Source organism: Copadichromis virginalis, linkage group LG7, assembly GCF_057382275.1.
Source record: "Copadichromis virginalis isolate Kocher_CV1m ecotype Utaka linkage group LG7, C_Virginalis_male_GT1.1, whole genome shotgun sequence".
Taxonomy (NCBI): domain Eukaryota; kingdom Metazoa; phylum Chordata; class Actinopteri; order Cichliformes; family Cichlidae; genus Copadichromis; species Copadichromis virginalis.
The window spans coordinates 40,049,942-40,063,689 of NC_140624.1; the positions used below are offsets into that span (position 1 = coordinate 40,049,942).

At 41.4% G+C, this 13,748-nt stretch overlaps 1 protein-coding gene across 1 annotated transcript in view; it reads left to right on the forward strand.

Moving 5' to 3' along the window:
- The window catches only part of grin3a (glutamate receptor, ionotropic, N-methyl-D-aspartate 3A), a 57,899-nt gene that overhangs the window by 26,120 nt on the left and 18,031 nt on the right, over positions 1 to 13,748 (forward strand). Inside the window, exons 3-7 of the mRNA XM_085463345.1 lie at positions 3,248 to 3,917; positions 4,706 to 5,089; positions 5,642 to 5,787; positions 10,485 to 10,600; positions 11,330 to 11,481. Of these exons, the coding sequence (XP_085319471.1) occupies positions 3,248 to 3,917; positions 4,706 to 5,089; positions 5,642 to 5,787; positions 10,485 to 10,600; positions 11,330 to 11,481 (1,468 nt within the window). The remainder of the gene's footprint in view (positions 1 to 3,247; positions 3,918 to 4,705; positions 5,090 to 5,641; positions 5,788 to 10,484; positions 10,601 to 11,329; positions 11,482 to 13,748) is intronic.

Sequence of the window (13,748 nt, forward strand, 5' to 3'; positions counted from 1 at the left end):
TTTATTGTGCAACATGAACTGTGCTCAGTGCACTCTGAGTCTCTCTGTTGTATTTAAGATATAAAAGAAAATGGGTTTCAGCTTTCTGAGTCATAAAGAAGACATATGCATATGCCATGCATATTCATATTTATCAAACATACTGTCAGGGTAGCATCATAAACTTGATCTGAAATGATTCCTCTCCAGGCAGAGCTGATCATAAAAAAATGCAACACTGGTTATTTGTTCAAACAACTGCTATTAATGTGTGTCAAAGTCAGAAGTAGAGATGGACCGATCCGATATTACGTATCGGTATCGGTCCGATACTGACCTAAATTACTGGATCGGATATCGGAGAAAAATAAAAAATGTAATCCGATCCATTAAATATCACGAAAGCACCTCACAAAACTTGCAACACGCCGTAACTCACCTCAGGTTAGCACGTCGGAGCAGTATGCATCACGTGATAGAGCGGCTGTGGCATGCGGGACCTGTCGGTGGTCTGGATAGCATGTGGAGCTTCGCTAGCAACCTGGCATTTCATCTCCGACAAAGTTATCCCCGAGAGAAGTAAAGCAAGTGTGTAAGTCCATCTCTGAATGTTTGTAAAGCATTCCTGCGTTAAGCTTAACAAACGACTGCCTCTTCTTGCTGCTACTTCAATCATGAAACTGCTTAACGATCAGCTGATCAGCTTTTCTGTCGGGAGTCCGTGTCTCTAGTTTGCTTTTGGCCCACTTTGCACCAGAAAGAGGAAACCAGCGGCTGAACAACAGCAGAACGTTTAAGCTTGATCAGCTATTGTTAGAATTTATTTAATCTTACTTTCTACTCCAGGATCTTTTTCTACGTAGCTGACGGCTGGTAACTGTGCAGGGGCGGATCTAGCAAAGTTTAGCCAGGGGGGCCGATAGGGCATTAACAGGGAAAAGGGGGCACAAAGACATACTTTTCTTTCTTATTCTCATTTAAAATGTCTAGCTTTTAATAAATAATTATCTGACAGCCAAAGTTTTAATTTGATGCAAAATGAATAGAAGTCAATTACTGTATATAGTAACTATTAAGTCTAATATACCCTAGTAAGCTATAGTACTTTTTCCTTTGGGAAGGTACCATCTGTGCAGTCTGCAATTTTGTTGAAGAAAGATGTTGAATCTATTTAATATTTCTTGAAAAATAATTGATTTCTGTGCATTTTTTTTCACACTGCATCAAATTAAGGTTGATTACGGCGATTAAGCATCATGAGGTGGAGCGTGAGGGGTGGTTCCCTATTTTTTATTTATTTATTTTTGTTGTTGCTGGGAGTTGGAACCCTATTAGTTAGGTTGCTTAATATTTATGCTAAGTACTCTTTAAAATACCAGAATAGGGAGGATGGTGTAGGTTTAAGTTTATTAGATTGATCAGTATTGCTGTACTATGAAATATTTTTTTTTGCATACAGGTATAACAGAATAGCTTTAGTGTAGTTGTTGTTTTAAACTTGAGTATGAACTTATACAAAATGCAGCAAGATATTTAAAAAACAGTTTTGTTGATTAAAAAACACCATATCGGATTCATATCGGTATCGGCAGATATCCAAATTTATGATATCGGTATCGGTATCGGACATAAAAAAGTGGTATCGTGCCATCTCTAGTCAGAAGTAGTCAGCACGGTGTTGTTGTGCTCTCCAGGATCAGGCTGGATTGGATCAGTGAGTAAACAAAGCATGTAGTGTTGACAAGACAGACTGATGATTATTTCTTGTCTTTTGGAGGGTTTTTTGTTAATGTTTTTTAAGATTACCACAATATTTCAGCTGCTTTCACCAAGTGAAATTATTTTTATTATTTTTTTTACTAATTTCATTTGTAATCCAAACAATCTTTCATCTGTTTCAGTTAGCATCATTTAACTGTACCCACTAAAGTGAAGAGAAGTGAATGGAACTTTAAAATGTAACATTGAAAGGACGCCCTAAATGATACTTACAGAGCATCTTGAGAACATACAGTTGTCTACAGTCTAATAAGACCTACGTTTTCTTGAACCTTCTATATCCTAGAAATTTAGTGCGAAATTGTCACAACAGTTCTTTCAAGCTGCTTTATAATGTGAAGATCATATGATAACAGAGAGAAAACCCTAGTAATCAAATGACAAAGAAGGAGAGCGACAGGACAGAAGGCACACGGTGGGAGAGAACCAGGGATTATTAATAACTAATGATTAAACGCAAAATGGTTTATAAACAAATAGTGAGTGAAAAGAGGTATGTAAATGACATGTGATACACACATATACACACTCAGAAGTAGTGCGTAATTGCATATGGTCGAATTGATTTTCTTTTCATTGGTTATAATCCCAAATAGTTTGGAAAAATGCTCAAACTCATCCATCCATCCATTTTCTTCCACTCAAACAATTCAGGGTTGTGGTGGGGATGGAGCCTTTCCCAGCTCCCATAGGGCGAGAGGTGGACAGTTTACCAGTCTGTTGTAGAACTAATACTCAGAGACAGACAACCATTCATACCTGTTAACTTCCATGTATTTGGATTTTGGAGACAGAGAACCCACACAACCATGCTGTTAATGTGCAAATTCTATACAGAAAGACCCCATCCAGCCAGTGGATTTAAAACCAGGACATTCTTCCCATGAGGAGATAGTGCCAACCTGCAAACAGTGCTCCCACACACAAAAAATGTATATAAAAAATTTACCTATAGCTCTCTTTTTGATACTTCAAATGTCTTTGATCACAAAAGACAACAAATGGAATTGAATGCACAGAAAATATTGACTTTTTAATATAATTCATTTAAGTCATTTAAGAGGGCTGATTTTTTAGAGAAGCACAAAACCTTTAAGATCTAGCATTTAACTGCATTAGTATTAGTGCGCAAAAGAGATAGACTTGTGTTCAGTTTAGACAAACAAACCTGTTCTCTTGAGACTTCCTGTAAGAATATTGTCTACAGGGGATAAAATGTGCTATTATACTGAACATCTGTATGCACTGAGCCCAGAGTTTGATTTTTGATTGACTTTTGACTGGGTATCACTCTTTGCAAACATAATAAGTATATTGTTAAAAAATGTTCCCAAAATTTTAATGATGTTTGACATTAAGCATGTGTCCAGTAAAACTGTGTGTACCCTTCTGCTCGCCTTTTTTCTCTTCCAAGCTTCTTCACAATGTCCCTCACTCCTTTTTTCCCCCCTGACACTTCTTGTTTTCTCTTTCTCTTCATTCTCCTCAGATTTGTAGCCAACACATCATTTGAGGGCCAGAGCGGTTTCATATCCAGCAACAGTCAGAGCCAGAATGTCATCTCAGAAGCCCATCACTACATCTGGTCCCTCCAGCTGGATCCCTTAGGCCAGCCAACCTGGACCCGCCTGGGACGCTGGCGCAGGGGGAGAATTCTGATGGACCCAGCAGCCTGGCCAAACCATCCAGGTTCTGGAGGAGGTGGCGATTGGCGCCGACCTCCACGGTTGCACATGCGAGTAGTGACACTGGTGGAGCACCCATTTGTATTTACCCGTGAAGTGGATTCGGATGGGTTATGTCCTGCCGGGCAGCTGTGCCTGGACCCGCTTACCAATGACTCTTCAGTTTTGGAAGGACTTTTCCAGAACCTCAGAGGAACCAATGGATCTGTTCCCACAGATCTAAAGAAATGCTGCTATGGCTACTGCATTGATCTATTGGAGAAGCTGGGGGAGGACATGGGCTTTACTTTCGATCTCTACATTGTTGGTGATGGGAAATACGGGGGGTTTAAGAATGGTCGTTGGACAGGATTGGTGGGTGATCTTCTCAGTGGTGCTGCCCACCTGGCAGTGACATCTTTTAGCATTAATTCAGCTAGGAGCCAGGTGATTGACTTCACCTCACCTTTCTTCTCCACAAGCCTAGGAATTCTGGTCAGTGTTGCTCTTCACTCTCTGGCTTCTTTTTTCCTCCTCTTTTCCTCTCCACTTCTTCTCCTAATTTCTGTTACTCTTTAACCTATCTCTCTTTGATGTGTGTCATTGACCTGACCTCAACTCTCTCCTCTCAGTATGCAGACGGTCAGTATCAATATGTTTTACCACTGCCAACCATACATTATTGGATTCCAGTGCAATCCCATATGCGGGGCTGTTCTGGGGGTTATACAGCTTTGCAGAAAGAACTTATTATTACAATTACTGCAGCTAGTCTCAACAGCTGACAGGCATAGGGATGGTGGTAATCACTATTGTTACTTTTTCCTAGTATGCTGCTACAGATGTAGACGTTCTGCTTTATTTACAGTGGATGTATTTTCTATTATCTGTATTTTTTTCTTTTTCCCATTCCACTAGAAGTATCTCTCTTACAAACAGCAGCGTCAGAAACAGCATTTGCTTCACAATCACTGGACTGTGAAACCAATTTTCTCCAATTGAGGCAAGGGTACTATAATGAATTTGCACCATCCCACTGTGATCAGTTTTTATTATTATAGAGTTTATTTGTAGTGAAGGGAGAGGGAGGATGGGGAGGGGGGCTGATAGGATCTTTCCATAATAGTCCTAATTAATGTCTTCCAAAAACTCCACATTTCCTCTGATTTATGAAACATTGAGAACAACAGTAATTTTTGATAATTACAACATCTTTTCAGTTTTGCAATATTCCTTATGCAGTGCTTTTTTTTTTCTTCAATCCTGTATCCCCACCTGCCCAGGTGCGTACTCGTGATACAGCCGCACCCATCGGTGCCTTTATGTGGCCTCTACACTGGTCCATGTGGCTCGGCATCTTTGTTTCCCTCCATGTCACCGCTATCTTCCTCACTCTGTATGAGTGGCACAGTCCATTTGGTATGACGCCACGTGGACGCAACCGTGACCGAGTGTTCTCCTTCTCCTCAGCACTTAATGTGTGCTATGCCATTCTCTTTGGAAGAACAGTGGCCATCAAGCCACCAAAATGCTGGACTGGGCGTCTGCTGATGAACCTTTGGGCCATCTTCTGTCTATTCTGTCTGTCCACCTATACTGCTAACCTGGCTGCTGTAATGGTTGGGGAGAAAACTTATGAACAGTTGTCGGGAATCCATGATCCAAAGGTAAAAATCAGTATAGTATAGGAGAAAAGTCTTTAGTCACCACTCATATCTTTATATTGGTGAGCCAAAGGAAAATATACACACAGATTTATTGAAACACTGACTACATAAGGAGAAATATTCAGTGTGATATGAGTACGTCTTCTTCCTGTGTTTATATTGATATCATTAAATCATAATAACAAATTACATTTTGGTTCTGAGTTGTTTTTGTTCTAAATGAATTTCATTTAAACAAATATTTAAAATGTCTAGAGGTTATTTGTTTGCTTTTGTACTTACACTGATGTTTCATTGTCTTAAAATTGTTACTCAGCAAATATACTCTTTAATTAAACACCCTTGTAGGGGCGCGTGGGAATTAAGGTGATTAATTGGTTTTCGGCAGCTCATTAAGTCACTGAATTACAAGAATGCAGGAATGTTTAGAGTCGGCATGTTCAAGAAAAAAAAAGAAACAAATTAGTGTAAAGAAACAAAGAAAATGTAAAGCAACAAACTTTCTTGATTTGAGTTCTGAAGGTATCTTGTTTTATTTCTTCTTTCTTGCAGCTGCACCATCCCTCTCAGGGATTCAGATTTGCTACAGTGAGAGAAAGCAGTGCAGAGGACTACGTCAAGAAGAGTTTCCCCGAGATGCACGAGTACATGAGAAGATACAATGTCCCGGCAACGCCAGATGGCATACATCATCTCAAGTAGGGCTATAAGATGCATACAGGCCACATATAGCATACAGGCAGACATACATTCTTTTGGAGGACCATAATCAAATCTTTATTGATTTATGCTCAGTCTTTGCTGATCCAGGTACTGCTGTCAGCTTTCCTAATATCCGCTCAGTTAGCTAACTTCTCTAGTCATTGCCCCTGAAAATCAACTTCTGTTTGGTTGCACAAGTGAAAAAAAGAAACTGCATCATCTTTGATAAAAAATAGAAAAATAAAAAAATAAGAGTGTGCGCATACTGAATGAAAGCCAGATTTGAAAAAAAAGGAGAAGAAAATTGCATCCCTGCTGCTGTCATTCCCCACCACAAGCCTGCCTGTTCTCATTCAGATCTTACCTTCCTCTTTTTCCTGCCACTGCTGTCATCCTCAGCCCTTTCAACATTCAACTAGCAACCCATGGTGCATAACAGAATATAGTTTTAGGTTTGTTTGTTTTTTTTAAAGACAGCAGGTCTGCATGGAACACAATTTGAACGGATGAAACGAGATTTATTTTTGCTGAGCTTGTAAAATGCTGATTAGAGGGAAAGCAAAAATGTCATCTTTAGAAAATTACAACTTGGCAACAAGACAGTATACAAATGTGCCGCAATGCAATCCTCTGCATTGGGATTTACTTCACTAGGGACTAAGCATTATGTATATACATATGCAAGACACTTGTGCACTAACAGACTGATAGTATATCTCTAATATATACTGCACTAATTGCACTAAAGTTTTCATAGAAGTGTAAGTATACTTGCTTTTCTTGGATTTTACTTTGGATCATATCTTTTGTCATATTTTGATAATTAATTCAATGTACTGCCTGTGGGGTGGAGGAATGTAGTCTTTTCAGCTTCAGTGTTTATTTGAGGGGTAATTAGAGTGAGGTCGGCTCTAGTGAGCAATGTTTTTTTTTCTTTTTTCCTTCCTAATAAGAACGGACCAACTTTCCAAAGTACACAGTGCTATGTAGAAATAATTTGTATCTTTTTTTCAATGCCAGACTGCTGTTTAGCAAAAAAAAAAAAATTATAGTTGTAATGTCCTCCCCCTCCAATGCCTTGCTAGTGTTGACAAACAGACTAAACTCCATGCTGACCACTTCGTAAGCAGTTTAATGCACTTTGACATAGTCAGGTCAGCCTGGTAAAGTTCAAACTAAGCATCAGAATGGGGAAGAAAGGTATCCTAAGTGACTTTGAATGTGGCAGGGTTGTTGTTGCCAGACGGGCTGGTATAAGTATTTCTGATTATCTTATGGAAGTTTCCCACAGAATCATCTCAGGGATGAACCCCCTAACGAAGAGAAAATATCCAGTGAAAATGCCATGCTGATGTCAGAGGAATATGACAAGACTATGACAAGACTGAGCAATAACTCAATTACCCACTTACTGCAATTATGGTATGCAGAAGAGCATGGAGGGAGCACTCCTGTCAGCTAAAAACAGGACACCGAGGCTTCAGTTCACTCAGACTCACCAAAATTGGATGATAGATGATTGGAAAAACATTGCCTGGTTCAAATGAGTTGCTATTTCTACTGCAACATCAGGTAGGGTCTGAATTTGCCATAAAGAACAGCATAGATCCACTCTGCCTTGTATCAGTGGTTGGGGCTGCTGGTGTAATGTAATGGTTGTTTTTGGGGGGTTGTTTGTTTGTTTGTTTGTTTGTTTGTTTGTTTGTTTTTCTCTTGGCACACTTTGGGCAAAATAAAAAAACTCAGCCTAACTGAATATTGTGAGCTTGTTTGACCACATGCTCCTATCTTCTGATGGCTGCTTCCAGGAGAATCTCTAAGCAATGTTTCCAGCACCTTGTTGAATATATGCCATGAAAAATTAAGGCAATTTTAAAGGCAAAAGGGAGCCCAACCCAGTACTAGAGGTGTACCAAACAAAGAGCAAGCAGTACAGCTGAATATTGAGTGTATTTTCACAAGGAGGTAAACATTAACAATCAAAACCAGGTTTTATTATAAGAACATGCTGATTAGGGCTGGGTATCGTCACTGATTTCTAGAATCGATTCGATTCCGATTCACAAGGTCCTGAATCGATTCAATCCATGATTCGATTTGATTCTATTCGATTTGAATCTGGGAAATTTTGCCTCAGACAGTCAGAAATATTATAATTCAGATCAGTACATTTACATATTTTTGTATCTATAAAAAGGTAGCTGACACTTTCCAGACTTTATCAAAGGTGTGAGCATCACAGCAGAGGCCTTTGTGTCAAAGTAGCTGAAGATAAAACACTGAAACACATGAAGGTGATTTCAAGGGCGTAAACACAAAGCGCGGACCCGCCGAAACATCAGAATCAGCGAGCTGTCGGCTTTCAGCCCCGACCGTGTCCGTGCCGTCGGGGGAGAAAGGCGACATCTCACTGATTCTGATCCGCGGGTCGGCGCTTTGTGTTTACGTCTTTGTGCAGAAGCCGTGTAGCTGCTCTCATTTACTGTTTTAAATGTTTGGTGGTTGTCAAAATTTTGTGACGTTTCATCTGAGATTCTGGAATTTTTGGCAAAATACATTTATATAAAAAAATCGATTCAGGATTTTAATGAATCGATATCACGTTATCCAAGCCAGAATCGATTTTAATCGATGAATCGATTATTAAAACCCACCCCTAATGCTGATGACGCTGACAGTGATCATGGGAATGGTAAATAAGAGTGTGCCACACAGGCTGTTGGGGCACACTCTTATTTATCAAATGGATAATTAACAAAAAACAAGACAGATAAACAAAATGCTGCTGTATATGTAGCACACATTGTGAAATGCTTGAGAAAATACAGTAATTTAGATGACTACTTGGAGTTGTCATCCCTACACACTAGGCACCGATTACAGTAAGCACTGATTTTTATCAGGGCAATTCTTTTGTTTTGTTTTTTCAATAATGTTTCAACTTTAATGACCATGTCTCACCAGTGCTACTGAAACAAACTATCAACACCACTGACTGCAGCCTGTCTTCTTTATAATTAGAGCATTTGGAAAAAATTCACTGGCTGAAGCATTACAAGCCATCAGACAGCTGTCATGTACCATTACAGCTGGCCTATTAATGGATATATAGGGAATGCTACTCTAATACGACAGAGAAGACAATTTATTAGAGAGCAATTTCAACCTGCGAATGTACTTCATAATGCAAAGACTTATCCCTATAACCCCACAGTAATGGAAACTCTGGCTTTACATAAAAGTACACCACAGACATTTTGATGTCAGCAGTGGTGTTTTCCCTTCATGCAAATATGTGATTTATAGATGATGTAAAAAGGGATGCATCATGATTTAATCATATTAGTTTGTTAGATGGCTGATGTCAAGATAGTGCTTTGACCATAAATGACATGCTGTGGTAAAAGACCAAGGATGCCAGCTGCAGCATAATTCAGCCGGTAATAATGAACAGGCAGCTTGCAGGGAGAAGATAGTGCAAGATTTCAAACGCTGTCCTTGATAACAAGCAAAACACAGTATATCTTGAAAAAGTCTTTGTAGCGTTTGTATCCCGGTAGACTCTAGCTGTCAGTAAAGACATTTTAAAGTTGATTTGTAAAAGCCTCTCAGAGTGTTGTGATGTAATATCTCACCTCTATATAACAGACTTGTGAGGAATACAAATAAATTGGCCAAAATCTGTAGGCAGGCAGTAATTTTCCTGAAAGGTAGCCAATGAAAGGATTGGGGAAAAAGTAAAGGCAAGGCCAGCATCAGAATTATGAAGTTCAAACAAGGCAAAAATATTTGTTGAATCACTTACATTTCATTCTCAGTGATAATTTCAGGGTGTGCTGCCATTTAAAAGGCTTTGTAAAACGCCCACAAGCTCAAAGAAAAACAGTTCATTCTTGCATGCTTTTATGCTTTATTCGCTGTTTTCGGTTTCATTTTCAGTTTGTATTGTGCATTAAGTAGCACCATGTCTGCAGTCAGTCTTCGTGCTTTACCGTTAATTAAACTTTGCATGTTTTGATTTCCAGAGAAGAAAAATGCAAACAGTTTTCATAGGGCCTATATATTCAGCTCTGCCCTACACATGAAGTTAGGTAGAGCATAAAAAAGGTTTGTAGGACCTGTTAAAACAGAATGACTGAAGGTGAAGTTCATTCTTTCTACTCACCCTGTGAAGTCAGAGAAGTGACACGAGGACAGACACAGGGAAAATAAGCCTCAGAGTCACAGACGAAGAGGGAGACAATGAGCTAAGGTTCATTTAAGCTACTGGTGGTGAAGATTAATTTTTCATGTCAAATTCAGAAGGCGGCTTAAAATAGTGTAAAAGATTTGCTGTTGGTCTCCTGATATTGAGAGAATCACTCGATGAGTCTTGCAAATTATCCATCTATCACACTGCAAATGCCAGTTTGTTTACTTGATGTAGTATTACAAAGTTCAACTGCCTAAAAATGACCCACACAATATAAATTACATTTATTACAATTATATTTGAATTCTTATTATGTCTGCAAAATTATGCAGCACAATATATGCATAATCTCTTACTGTTTAGCTTGAGGAATGATGGCAAAATTTGAGTGAACACAAATGTTTGATTTCATCACTATGCTGTGCTGGAGGAGTGTTATGAATGTGCACAGGGTACTTTTTGCAGCTGCAGTGTACTTACAGTATGTTGTTTTGCTTACAGGGCTGACCCTCAGAAATTGGATGCATTCATCATGGACAAAGCACTGTTGGACTATGAGGTCTCCATAGATGCAGACTGTAAAACACTAACAGTAGGAAAACCTTTTGCAATTGAAGGTAATGTGCGAGCATATCAATTATGAACATTTTAGATGAAATCTATCACTACTCTGACATGTGAATAGCATCCACCAGCTCTGGTTTTAATCATCACCTGATTTTAAGAGGTCTTTCTGCGTCACTGCAGACTAACTGACCATGAGCAATTTTAGAACAAGCCTAAATTTAACAATATCAATCACTCAACGTTTACACAGTGGTTAATCTTTTGGCTTTCAAAAGCTTACACTCTCCAGTGTCTACTGTTAATCTGTGGTCCATTTAGAAAGCCTCTTCCTCCCGCTGTGAAAATGTTCCCGTGGCGGTTGCTTCCATTACAAGCCATCGTAGTCCCACATTCCAGCGGTGTTGTTAATTACTTAATGCACTCTTAAGCCTTCAAGATACAATACACATCAATCAGCACGCTTCCTACCAAGGAAAGGTACTTTTGCAATTGGCTGTTGCTGAATTTGTCACACTCTCCTGGCCTGCTAAGACGTTCAGAGATATAATTATATCATCAAGCTTTGCTTTGGAAAAATTATGACTTTTTAAAGTAAAAAAGCTAAATTATCCAGACCTCCAAGTGTATCAGCTCAGCAGCTTGTTTTTCCCATGGCTGTAGACCAGGGAAAGAATACAACAGCAGCATGAAGGTGACATGAAAAAAGGTGTTTTTGCTGTTATGACAGAAGAATAATCGCTAAAGAGTCTCTGTGTGTGTTTGTGTGTGTCCAATGGCAGGCTATGGCATTGGCCTCCCTCAGAACTCTCCACTCACTTCCAACATCTCGGAGCTTATTAGTCAGTACAAGTCAGATGGCTTCATGGACATGCTGCATGACAAATGGTACAAGGTCGTTCCCTGCGGGAAGCGCAGTTTCGCTGTGACTGAGGTAAGATTAAAGCGAGGCAGTGTAGGGAAAATAGAGCGTATTTATCATTTCATTATATCATAAATGATCATTTCTACAATTTCAAAATCAGAACAATATAATATAACGCATTTGTCTCATTTTTTATCTTACTCAAGTTTCTTTGCTCTCAAATATTTATGTGGAATCTTTATTTGAAAGCTCTGAAAAGTCTTATGTACCCCACACAGTGACTTACTCAGAAAAGTAATCTTTCATATTTTGTTCACTACACATAAAGTCTACTTCAATAATTATACTACAAGATGTCAATGCAAAGAGGCCATTTTCTCGAGTAACTCATAGTATGAGAAATATATGTTTTATTAGAAATGCAATACTAGTTATTTCTGGCCATATTTCTCCCCGACTGTGACTTCAAACACTATAAAAGAGGCTCCTATAGCTCAGTGCAGACTGCACACAGCATACTGCTGTCATGGTCCTGGGCCATGTGGGCCCAGTATTCTTAGTTTTCATGTATTTTTGTATTTTGTTCTTTATTTAGGCCATGCTTCCTGGGTTGATCTGTTACGTTGTTCCTTATGTGTTTTCCCTTCGTGACTCTTACCCCCTGTGTGCCCCTCTGTGTATTTATGAGCCCTCGTCTCTCTTTGTGCTTTATTCTATGTTTTCCCCAGCCCGTTATGTCTGCGTTCTCCCCGTGCTCTCTCTCCTCCTGTTTGAACCTCTGTGTACTTCCTGCTTTACTTTGCCCATCTCCCATCAGTGTTACGTTCACTCCTGCCGTGTCTTGTTATGATTATCAGTGTCACCTGTGTTCCCCGTGTGCATCCACTTCCCCTGATCATCCCTCATGTGTATTTAGTCTCTGTGTTTCGTACAGTCTGTGTCGCGTCGTCTGTGTTCTCACCTCCATGTTTTCACGGTCAGTCCTTGCAGTGATCATCATAGTCTGAGTTTTCTTAGTTTGTCGCAGTATTAGTTTTCCCAGTTTAGTTATAGTCTAGTCACGCCATCCCTGCTTTGTTTGTGCACTTGGTCTTCAGCCATAATAAAGGCTCGCTTTCTGTTAAGTTCACTCCCGTCTACTCACTTGTGTATGCACCTGGGTCCATCACACACACCACCGCACGGCCTGTCTCTGCAGACCGTGACAGTACGACGCGACCATGTCGGACCCAGCGACACAAGAGAGGGAGATCCTCCAGACGGTGGAGTCGCTATGTGGGAGATGGCTGCGGTGCTCCGGAGAGGAGGAACGGGAGGAGTTGGCCCGCCAAGTGGGAGTATGCGTGTCTGTGTTTCCCTGGCTATGGGAGGCACTACACCCGCTGATCACCGACCTTCTCGTCACCGCTCTCCAACTCCGTCCGCAGCCACGGCTGCCTAGTGCGCAGGCTATGCCGCCAGAGCCCTGCTGTTGTCCCGTTTCCCCGCTGCTTCGCGAGCCAGAAGCAGTTGCGGTTGGAACGGTGAGGCTCGCCACCGACACACCCTCCGCTCGCGCCCCGTCGGCTTCCGCGTCTTCACCGCGGTCTGGCCGCACGGCGTGGCACACGGAGACGACAGAGGCCATAGACTTTGGCGAGGAAGAGCGGCAGCAGGTGTTACGGGCTTATCGGGAGGACGAGCTCCGGTGGAAGCCCTGGCTCATCCCGGAGGAGGACCTCTCACCTGCTGCACAGCCTACCAGCCGCTCGCCGTCTCCAATCCGCTTAGACTTTACTTCGCCTGCCTCATTTCTGGCAAGGATGTGGGCGGACGACCGGGAGATCGCCGCTACATCACCCCCTGCATTGGTGCCATCAGCGCCCATCGCGCCAGCTACCAGAAGGGGGCGGCGCCGGCGCCGCCGTGGCACCGCATTAACTCCGGTGAGTGACTGCGTTTTCGTGCCTCACGTCCCCTCTATGAAGCAGAGTGAGATGAGCATTGATTTGCCGGGGCGGACACTATGACTGAATCGTGTTCGGAGACTGACAGTACAGTGTTTAGTTGTTTAGAAAGACCTACTAAGGAAATCATGGAGTCCGGTCTCTGTGAGCAGCAGCAAGCAGCTTGCACCCACGTAGAGGAGGAGCTCCGGGGAAAGCCGTGGCCTACCCCCGATTGTCAGCACATCTTTCGGGGAACACGCCTGGCTCTCGGGGGCCCTCGGAGCCGCCAGGGTCTGCAGCCTCTCACAACTCAGTTAGCTCCCTCGCAGCCACCCTCAGTTCAGTTAGCTCCCTCGCAGCCACCCTCAGTTCAGTCTCCAGTGCCGCCTGTAGCCCAGGCCCCAGTAG